Genomic DNA, 10,504 nt, shown 5'->3' on the forward strand with positions numbered 1-10,504 from the left:
CTTAACTTTATACGAAATCTGCTGCACTAATTTCGTTTTCATTATCATTCGGAATGCTTAATACACGGTAAATTGTTCCTAATTTGACTAATTTGATCATTACAATGGATCATTTTTGTAATCAAACATGAATTGGAGAACATTACGGTTAAAACATTCAATATGATTGAGTTGATTGGTTGTTTTGGTTTGGATATTAGATTAAATATTTTTTTTTTTTTTTATTTAAATTTAAAACAATTTTATCACAAAATGGTAATGGTTTTTTGGTATATGTGTAGATGTAGATAAACATGATGAATATCTATAGGATATATTATAATCTGGAATAATTTTAATAGGTCCTTAAATGCTACAGGTTCCATTAAATTTTTTTTTTATTTTTTTTTTTATATCGTTTTACTATTCACCATTCATTGCACCATACGAACATACGAATGGTTAAATTTCAATTTATTTAGGTATAATTTTCATTTATTTATTTATTTTCGATAATGGTCTGCAGTTGTAGCACAAGACTTCTGGACAGTTTCAGTACTGATTGCGTATTGTGGCGTTCAGCCATTTCTATTAGAAGCAAAAAAAAAACGGTTTTTCAGTGTAAGAATCTGATTTGAAGACCGTTATGCATGTTATAATTACCATTGAAGAATTTTATCACATCGGTAAAGTCCATACTGTTAGATAAAATGATATCCCTGTACGTTTCTAAAAGAGCCAATGCTACAAGCAAACAAATCGAGTGAAAATTAGATTTTTTTACAGTTCGAGACATTGAAATTTTAGCATAAATTTGCTTCAGCTGTTTTTCAGATGATCCATACAAACAATCAAAACTGTTGTTGATTTTGGATGGTTCGATAAAATTTAGGAGTCATATCGCCAAATCTCCAGGAAATTTTTTTAACTTTGGGAACAAGCGGTCTTTAATTTTAATGAGTGATAGCTCGTTGGATTCGTCTTTCAATTCTAGTAAACACGTATCTTTCACTTTTTCTAAAACAAATTTGTTTTCTGTCAAAAAAGCTCTAAAGTAAAGACATGTCAGAGGGTACCGAAAACAGTTTTTCGGCAATAACTCATGAAAAAATTATTTTAAATTGCCTTGGAAAGACCTACAGGTAGAGTATACGCACTGATTGGTGCGAATACATCCACGAGAGTTATGACTAAAAATATAGTGAATGATCGGAGAGTCCGGATTCTCTGCAGCTTCGTTGTTCTTCTATTGATAAGGTAAAAGAATAGAAAATGACTGCCGTAGTACCGTTCCAGATGCTGTTCCAGCTGCAGAGCCCTCAGAAAGAAGGAAAAAATCTGCATTTTGGCACCAACTTTTTTTCCAAGAGATCTGTTGGCTTGCAGTACAAAAGTGGATAGTGGGTGAGGCCAGCTACAACACCCCATACTCAGTTGGAACAACGAAGCTGCAGAGACTCTCCGAACATTCACTACATTTTTAGTCATATCTCTCGTGGATGTACTCGCACCAAGCAGTGCGTATACTCTACCTGCAGGTCTTTCCAAGGCCGACACTCATACAACATTACAACAATTTAAAATAATTTTTTCTTGAGTTATTGTCGAAAAACTGTTTTTGGTACCCTCTGACATGTCCTTACTTTTGAGCTATTTTCACAAAAATATTTTTTTTTAGAAAAAGTGAAAGATTCGTGTTTCCCCATACTCAGTTGGAACAACGAAGCTGCAGAGACTCTCCGAACATTCACTACATTTTTAGTCATATCTCTCGTGGATGTACTCGCACCAAGCAGTGCGTATACTCTACCTGCAGGTCTTTCCAAGGCCGACACTCATACAACATTACAACAATTTAAAATAATTTTTTCTTGAGTTATTGTCGAAAAACTGTTTTTGGTACCCTCTGACATGTCCTTACTTTTGAGCTATTTTCACAAAAATATTTTTTTTTAGAAAAAGTGAAAGATTCGTGTCTCCTAGAATTGAAAGTCGAATCCAACGAGCTATCACTCATTAAAATCGGAGACCGCTTGTCCCCCAATCGCCTGAAGTCTTGGCGATATGACTCTTAACACCAAATGAGAAACTACGACTCATAGGAGACACCGATCACAGACGATCATATCCCCAGATGATCATCCCCACAAACGATCATCTCCAAGGAATAGACTGGTCAATTATCCTATCTTTTGTTTTGATTTGGCACTTGACACTGGACTTGAGTACCTCTGCGATACTAATCTGTCATCTTCAGATAGAAAGCTTCTTAACGACTTTCTATTGAAAACTGGGAGATTTCCGTATTGGAATTAGTAAGGCTGGGAAGTTGGAGACAAAGGATACCTTATCCGTGTTTTCGCTTCTTATCACGGAAGCCCCTGAATAATTTGGCGAATCTTTTGCTCCAAAAAATAGCAGAAACCGTTTGAGCCACTAGGAGCCACTAGGAGCCACTAGGAGCCACTAGGATCATACGCTTCGTGTGGGAGATTTATAACTATTTAAACGTTATAACGATTAAAACTAGCGATTAAAATGTTGCAAAAACAGAAACGAATCTTTAAAAATCGACAAAGGACGGTGCAAGGGCTTCAACAACTTCATATACAGTCTCTTTGATTTTGGATGTGAAGTTATAGGCCACTGGTTCTACTGATAAGTACTAAAAGTAACAAGAAAAATGTTTGTTTCAAAGGCTCTCGGTTGCATGGAATTTAGTAAATTTATGGGAATTCGGCAGCTTCAATTGTTCAACGGATAAGGATTGGTTAACATAATTTTTTGCGCAAAATAAAAAACCAAAAAGAAACACTTACCCAAAAACAGAACAAAATGCGCTGAGGCAACATGTTTTGCAGCCCATATAACTTCCCATGTGGAAAAAACGTCTGCGTAAATAAGTTCTCGTTTGAAATCCAATAGAAACCATCGATAACAGAAATAAAAGTGCGAATAGTCGCCATGAGCGTCCATCAGATCATACATTTCCGAATCCAATATTTGAATGAGCGACCTATATGCACCACGGTGAGAGAAAATATTTTTCTCTTTTGTTTGACTATTAAAATCGGATCTCACATACCTCATGTTTGCAAAGTGCATATCCATTGCGTTTCCGTTCGGGAAATTTTCAATCATCCGTTCCATTAACTGACAAAAGCAGCCATAACTGAGCGATTCATCGTCGAATATAACTAACAGTGGAGCGACAAGGTCGCACATTCCTTGCATATATCCGATGTCCAGATGTTCCCATACGTAGCTGCAATTATTAGTGCGGTTTCGCAGTGCGTTTCATTGACTAAATATACAATGGACCTACGTGCATATAACGTTTCGAAGTTTGTCCAAATTTTCATTGGCAAAGTACCAGTAGTTCCTATCACATCTTTGTACGTCTTTTTCTATTCGATGTAAGTTCAATCCGAATGCTTCCAAAAGCTTGCACTGTAAAATTTAGTGAAATTTTTGACTGTGAAAATCGAACAAGTTGGAATTGATTATCAATTAAAAATCTTCCGGCTAAAGGGATAGGAAAGCTACAAATACGTATCCCCATGTTGTGCACGCAAACAACAGAGATTTCGAAAGACGGAACTAAAAATATCCTTACACTATAAACACCGCCACTTGAACTCGCCGGCGAAACACAAGCAGACTTTGGCTCTTGCAACGTTTCAGCTTCCAACGTAGCACTGACTTCTGTCAACGGAGGCAACCCCTCATCCGAATTGGCATTTTCACACGCGACCTCATCGCTAATGTTTGCAATGTCGATTGAAGCATTTGTTATGATAAATGCGTGATGTGAACTGGAATGCATCTGATCGGACGATTCGCCAGGAAGTTCCGAAAACTGTTCCATATCACCGAAATCATTGGCCACAGTTTCGTAGGACGATGTGGATGGTGAACTTTTATTACTATCGACGGCATTTGGTTCGGTTTCTTCAATCGGTAGACTTAGTTCTGATGCTGCCGTAACGGATTCGGCTTTATCTTCATCGGCTGCAACATCTTCACACTTGACATCTGCATCGGGCACATTACCCGAATCGGTGCTGCTTTTGTTTACTCGGCTGGGCTTCGGTGGTTCGGCATTCTCACCATTTTCACCATCACCAGTCCCATCGCCAAAATCTTCTGGATCGGATAGATCTGAAAAGCCGTTCTCTTCGAACACATCGTTGTCTATGTCCATTTCCATGTCAACCAATTTGTGTTTGTGATCACTCCCACTCTCCGAACTTAACTTAGCAACAGCTTGAGCAGTTTTCTCTTTATTTAGCTGCTGGACAATAGCTTCGACAGCTAGCCACGCACCAACTTTCTGTTCATAGCATTGTCGAGTGGTTTCATCGACTTCACTTCGTTCTTCAGCCGTTGAGCCGAAGCTGTAATTGTAAACATTTTCACAAATTAACAATTAATCCAGACAAACGTCACTAGCGTGTTAACGGGATAACGCATACCTGTAATGGCCCAACAAATAAGGCCAAACCTCCTTCCGAATTTCGTGCTGTACTCCTCCAAAATAGACCAGGCGATACACCTCGTCATCGTCGGAAACCACACCATCTTCCGAGTGTAACGATTCCCATTTATCTTTCGTCAAACCATCCTCGGTGTCAACTAAAGAAAACGAGACAATTTCGCAAAACCGACTTCGGAGCTCAACACAAATTATAAAACCTTCAGGTGTTATCCGTCCATGTACCAGGCCCGATAAATGGGTTCGAACCGTAGATAGATGTCGGCAGTACGCTAGCCATCCGTAAAATGCTCTCGAGATTATTTGTCTCTTCATTGTGGAACAAACAAGTGCGATACTAGCAGTCTGATTGGCTTGTACCTGTTAGGGAAGATATTGTCGCATTTCATGAACGTTCAAAGCTATCGAAAATAAATAAATAATTCAACGTACAAGCTGTGTGCTCTCCGCAGGTATATCCAATGAAATGCTTTTATTTGAGCAGTCACTACTATCGTTAGTTGAACAACTACTTAATTGATTTCGCCGTGGACTAGTTCGTCCCATTTCCAATATTGGATGGCTTGCAACTGAATTCAATTTATTCCTTAGCTCATTCACTTGGAACAAAGAAAGGAACTCACGGAATTCTTTGTGGTTTGTTTTATTTACGATACGAAAGACATAATCGGTCGGAAGCTCTTCGCCACCTTCCGGTACGGATGGCTGAACAATGCGTCGCCTTCCTTTCGGCGGCCATGGAAACTTTTTTCCAATGCCGCGTTGCGACCACAGTGGCGGATCGAGCTGTCCGTGAGGAAGAAGACCTTTAAATTATCGATTATGCGAGGAGCATTAGAAACACAGTCTTCATCGCGATTAGATCGTCATTTTACCCGTTTCTAAGCATCCCAAAAACTGTGCCATGTGCCCTCCTTCAGGAAAATGAATCGGTGGTCTCTGAACACCATCTTGTTCAACTAAGATAACAGTGCCACCGGTCTGTTGGCCACCGGCTTGATGACAATGGACGTAAACGATGTCATCGACATTTATGGTCATAAAGTATGCCCAATATGAGCTGAAAGTTAGAGGAAATAAAATCGCTTCTGACACACAATCTGCGCTGGTTCTTACCTTTTATCCGTGACATCGTTTTCCGAATTTCGGTTCATTAACTGATTCGGCGTCCATTTGATATTTAAGGAGTGAGCAGTTTGATGCAAGGTCAAATATCCCGGCATTGGTTCACTGACATCTTTCTGTTGGTGAACGTTAAACGAAGGTTGTCAAAGGTGTTCCAACATACGAATCTTAATCGACATTACTTACTGGCAACACAAATACGTTATTCTTCCCATACAGCAATGTTTCGCGGGAATTCTGATGCAACGACTCAACGTAGTCCTTGGCCACCGACACCGAACTGTTGGACTTGAATGATCCAGTGCTACCACTTCCATCTTCCGAACTAGTGTTTAGGCTACGTTTAAAATTGAATATGGGACGTCGAACAGTTGGTGGCGTAGGATGTCCAGAACTGATTCGATGTCGCTGCACCAACTCATCGGCTGGTGGATCCGACCAGAAGTGATCGATGGTCTTAGTACGTGAATAATCCAAAGCGCATGGCCCCACCAACAACGAACTAAGTATTGAACCATAATCTGGATCTGCGACCAAAGAATCACGATCGTAGTATCGCGTGGCATTCGACACCAAATGGTCAATAATTCGGGACAATTTCTTTTCGTACAAAGCTAATCGAATCCACAGATATCTGTCGAACAAGGAATTTAACTTTATGAATAAAACCGTCGACTTTACGCATTGTAAGGTCTTACTTGACAGTGGTGGTCGGAGGACTTGTAGTTGACATAGAATTCGTGCTATTTTTCTTAAGGATAGGAGGTTTACTTGTACTATCACCACTCGATGACGATCGCTTGGTTGGATCACTGTTTTCGATGTCTTGTATCATTTGACTTATAAATGCTGCTTCTTCACAATGTTTGCCCACTTTATGCAGTAGAGCCGTGGTTGATGAAGTCTTGAATAAACCTAATGCTCGACGTCGGAGTCCTTGTCGAAGACATGCCTCAACGGCTGTAATAATGGACGCTAGTTATGAAAACGAACAACAGAGCCGAAAATATTATTTCTTTTTCACCTGCACAAAGAGAAGTAACTGAGCCGGACTCTTCATGGATAAATTTCCGAGTGACTGCCTCTTCCATTACTTGCTTTACCTCTTTTTTCACAGCAGCAATCAGCCGCTCTTTAAAGTCCATGTTGTCTAAATGGTAGAAAAAAGCAATGTTATTGTCACTAAAGATACAAAGAATGAAGATAACATCCTCTAGAAAGGACTGGTGATGCCAGCAAACTATTTTGTCTGAAATATCGAGTGAGAGAGCTACAATATGCATTATTAGTGTAATGGTAACTCAACCCAATACAAGTGCCGTTGTGTGTTATCTATGAGCTTGTTTCCTATCATGAGCCTTTATGGAAATTTTGCGAAGCGAGGCCGGAGTGTACAACACATCGTATGATTTTATGCAAATCAGCATCATACTGTTCGAAAATCGCGAAAAAAACGTTGTATGAATATCGGTACAAAGTACTTTATTAGGCTCATATTGTGTATTACCACACACGGCCTTCGGCCTAATAAACTACTTTGCACTCGATGTCATAATAGTTATGATTCTGAGTGGCATAATAGTTATTTATCACATCGAGTGCGAAGTACTTGATTAGGCTCACGATGTGTAATTATCATAATACACATCGTGCGCATAATCAAGTACTTCGCAGTTTTCGAACATTGAGATCTCAGATTGCATAAATAACTATTATGTACGGTGGTGAGATCTTCATTTTTCTCGCACTGGCGCATAAATGTTTGTTTGTTGGTTCGTATATCTAAGGCCAGGACGAAAAGTCCTAGAGACTTGGCATACAGACTACTAAAAAAAAGTTAGGACGAGTGTGTGAAAGCTCTTTCACTTTCATGCGTTATTTGACGCATGAATATTTGTTTTGCCGATTTACGCTGTGGATTTCTTGAAACGCGGAAACATTTTGTGACACGTGAAAATATCTTTGACGCTTGAAATTATTTTTATCTGTCTAGAACGATAATCTCGAGCTTATCCCTCTAGGGAGTTTTTGTTTATCTCGATATATCTGTTCTCGACAGATAAAATATGATATGCACCTATTGCCAAACTGTTATTTTGACGTGTAGCCATTATGGCCCACGCCTTCGGCTAGGGCAATAATGTCCTACACGTCAAAATACCAATCTTGGCAACAGGTGCATAATATATACTACATGCTACATGCGTCGAAAACCGTACTTTTCATGTTTCAAGCACGTCTTTCGACGCCCTGAGCATTTTACATCCCATTACAAAACTCGGGATAGAAAAAAAAGTCTAGTTTTCGTGTGTTTTTTGGGCTTCGCCTCGGATCAACAGAATATTCACACGAAAACTCAACTTTTCATCTTTTTATCCCTAGTCATGTAAAATACTACTAAAGGAATTTTCCGGAATCTTTTGACGCATGAAATTTATTTTTGACGCGTGGAATCTTTTGTCATTATAGTAACCCCGAGCAAAGCCGGTGGTACTTAACTAGCGTTGTATATTTGTTCAAAACACTTTTACTTCCTACAATGACTCATGAAAGATCTATTGCGAACCTGTTTTTAAAGTATGTAACCTAAGCAAATAAACAATACCAGGAAGAAACCTTATAAACGTATGTGATTCTTGTTGGAACAAATTGTTTTGACTTTATATTATGATAAACAAGTATGTTTGGCATTGAAACGAGTTTTCAGAGCAAAATATTTTTTTGTTTTTCGTCAAATCTAAACATCGACAACATTAGAGAAATAAATTTCCAGCAACGGGACCCGCTCTTCGAGTAGACTATATATATGCTCTCACTATGCTAGGAATAGTCATTTGTGTACCTGTTTTGGACGATTGATTTTAGGCAATTTCGCGGATTGTACCAGCGAAAGTGCCTTCAATCAACCGTCCCAAACAGGTACACACGTGAATTTTCATGCAAAGAACAGAAAACCCGAGAAAATATGAAAAATTGCCCTCATTGTCGGCCCGAAGCATGAAAATGCATTTTAATTTTTACCATTGTGCATTAAAGTGCCACACACAATTTTGCATGATGATTGTGGAACGCGAGAGAAGCGTGTTGTGACGTCACATTGTATATAAGTCAAATTAATTACCACTGATTGAATAGATTTGTTATAGGCTGCAGCACTGCGACATTAATCGAGTTAGAAAGCAAATTGAACGCAGTGGAGTGAGGAGTTTAAAATATTTGTATTGAAGTCTAGGTACTCGCCTCGAACACGGCCTAGACTGTTAGTCGGTACGGCCCTGTTCGGCTGCTTATCACTGTAATCCAATAATTTAATATTTACAATAAGATATTTGTTTGTATGGTCGTGACAGAAAAAAAAGCTGTGGAAATTAACCGATATCGAAATTCATTTTTTGTAATTCCATCAAAAGCTGGGTCTCTTTTGTCAGTTCTTTGCTTGTTAAATAAGAATTTATTTGAAGTCTGTTGTATATAAACTATTTGCGAATACAATTTTATCCAGCTGTTACTTAAGGTACATATATCCCCCATTATCTAGTCGGTGTACATTCACATCAAGCACACACATATTTTCCATATGGAATAATTTTTAATGCTGAACATGAAAACTAATCGATTTCGAGAGTTCATATCATTTTTCAGTGGTAGTGACGTAAACGAATGATATATACGTATAATATATAAGAAACACCTCAGGTGTATAGCAAAATACCGAATTACCAATTTATAATATGAATAAAGGTATTCGAAAGGTGTGCGTTACTCGCCTCGTGATGATGATGATGAGGGTTGATATATAATGCTATATTACATACAATTTTTCGGCAGAATTGTTTCTCATTTATTTTTAAATCAACAAAAAAAATTCGGACGGGCGATGGCTATTTTTCTTTTGCGAAACAAGACATCCATCATACGAAACTTGGAACATTGATTGGAGCGTAAAAAAAATGTTGGAGACCATCCATCAAAACCGTACCAAAGTCTATTGATTTTGACTTTGAATTTAAAATTTTCGAGGTCAAACCCCTAATCTGTATATTGTTTTGTAGACTCTCCCTCTCTACGCACTTTCAAAATATTGATTTTTATTTTGGCAAAAAATTTGCTACCAATTATACCTCGTAACTCGTTATGTATTTTTAAGGCGAATATGTCCATTTTATCAACCATCAAAACAATGTTACAGAATCCGAAAAGAACAACTAATCACTTCTATCAACCACCATATTCAGCATATTTCAGTTGAATTTTCACAGAACCGAAAAAAGCTTTTCACATTTTAAATAAAAATGAAAATATGACAATCGTTCGGACGAAAAGAAACACCCACGTATGTAACAAACTCTCTTCGGTTCTAATTAACTTTACTTATAGCTCGAATCTAACAACGTAAAAATTCCATTTTAAATCACCAACCTGTTTGTCCGGACGACATATTGTCGGAATGTGCAATGATGCCACTTTCGATGGAAAACCAACCGATGTGAGGCAAAGAAAATCGCTTCGCCACAATTGCCACTGTTTACCTAAACTTCAATGCACAAAACAAACACACCAAGAGCACTCTTAGAAAATAAATTCAAGGTTACGCAAATTCTTCTGTAAAATTAATTGAACTTTTCGTGGCACACTTCTCCATCCTGTTTTACATGGCTTATGGTAATTAATACATATTCCTTTTATGGTGTTCTCCTGTCGAGTCCAACTTTTCGTTTGTGTGTTGTGTGTGCGTTTTTTTTTATCTTCTTTGCTGAGAATTTTTTCCAACGCACAATACGGTAAGGATGTGAGAATACTTATCGTGTAAATGTCTGTTGTGCGTTTTGCTGTGCACTCAGACGCCCAATACGGTTCTCATAACTTATGTCATGTACGGTATACAGTGGAAAAAGCGTGAAAATA

The 10,504-nt window shown here is 38.3% G+C and overlaps 1 protein-coding gene across 2 annotated transcripts; it reads right to left on the minus strand.

Annotated features, from left to right (window-relative positions):
• Positions 1-88: 88 nt before the first annotated feature.
• Positions 89-10,504, minus strand: LOC119072457 (small G protein signaling modulator 1-like). 2 transcript variants are annotated; one of them, XM_037177690.1, is made up of 16 exons: positions 10,019-10,504; positions 6,624-6,749; positions 6,298-6,559; positions 5,786-6,233; positions 5,591-5,715; positions 5,350-5,534; positions 5,098-5,280; positions 4,907-5,043; positions 4,675-4,834; positions 4,455-4,614; positions 3,596-4,376; positions 3,305-3,429; positions 3,065-3,244; positions 2,799-2,995; positions 643-723; positions 89-567 (listed from the first exon to the last, which is right to left on the minus strand). In XM_037177690.1, exons 1-16 carry the CDS (start codon positions 10,035-10,037, stop codon positions 479-481), a joined length of 3,258 nt encoding a protein of 1,085 aa, XP_037033585.1. In that variant the 5' UTR covers positions 10,038-10,504; the 3' UTR covers positions 89-478. The 2 variants fall into 2 exon arrangements, with proteins under 2 accessions (XP_037033585.1, XP_037033579.1); XM_037177684.1 differs by having other exon boundaries at positions 4,907-5,280.

The sequence above is a fragment of the Bradysia coprophila genome, chromosome II (assembly GCF_014529535.1).
Source record: "Bradysia coprophila strain Holo2 chromosome II, BU_Bcop_v1, whole genome shotgun sequence".
Lineage (NCBI taxonomy): Eukaryota > Metazoa > Arthropoda > Insecta > Diptera > Sciaridae > Bradysia > Bradysia coprophila.

What these genes read in the sequence shown, in the direction of transcription:
- LOC119072457 (XM_037177684.1), bottom strand. An exon ending in TATTTGTTGGGCCATTACAG is followed by an intron (nt 4,377 to 4,454) that starts GTATGCGTTATC and finishes TTACAATTACAG; the next exon opens with CTTCGGCTCAACGGCTGAAG. An exon ending in GCATTTTGTTCTGTTTTTGG is followed by an intron (nt 724 to 2,798) that starts GTAAGTGTTTCT and finishes GTTTGCTTGTAG; the next exon opens with CATTGGCTCTTTTAGAAACG.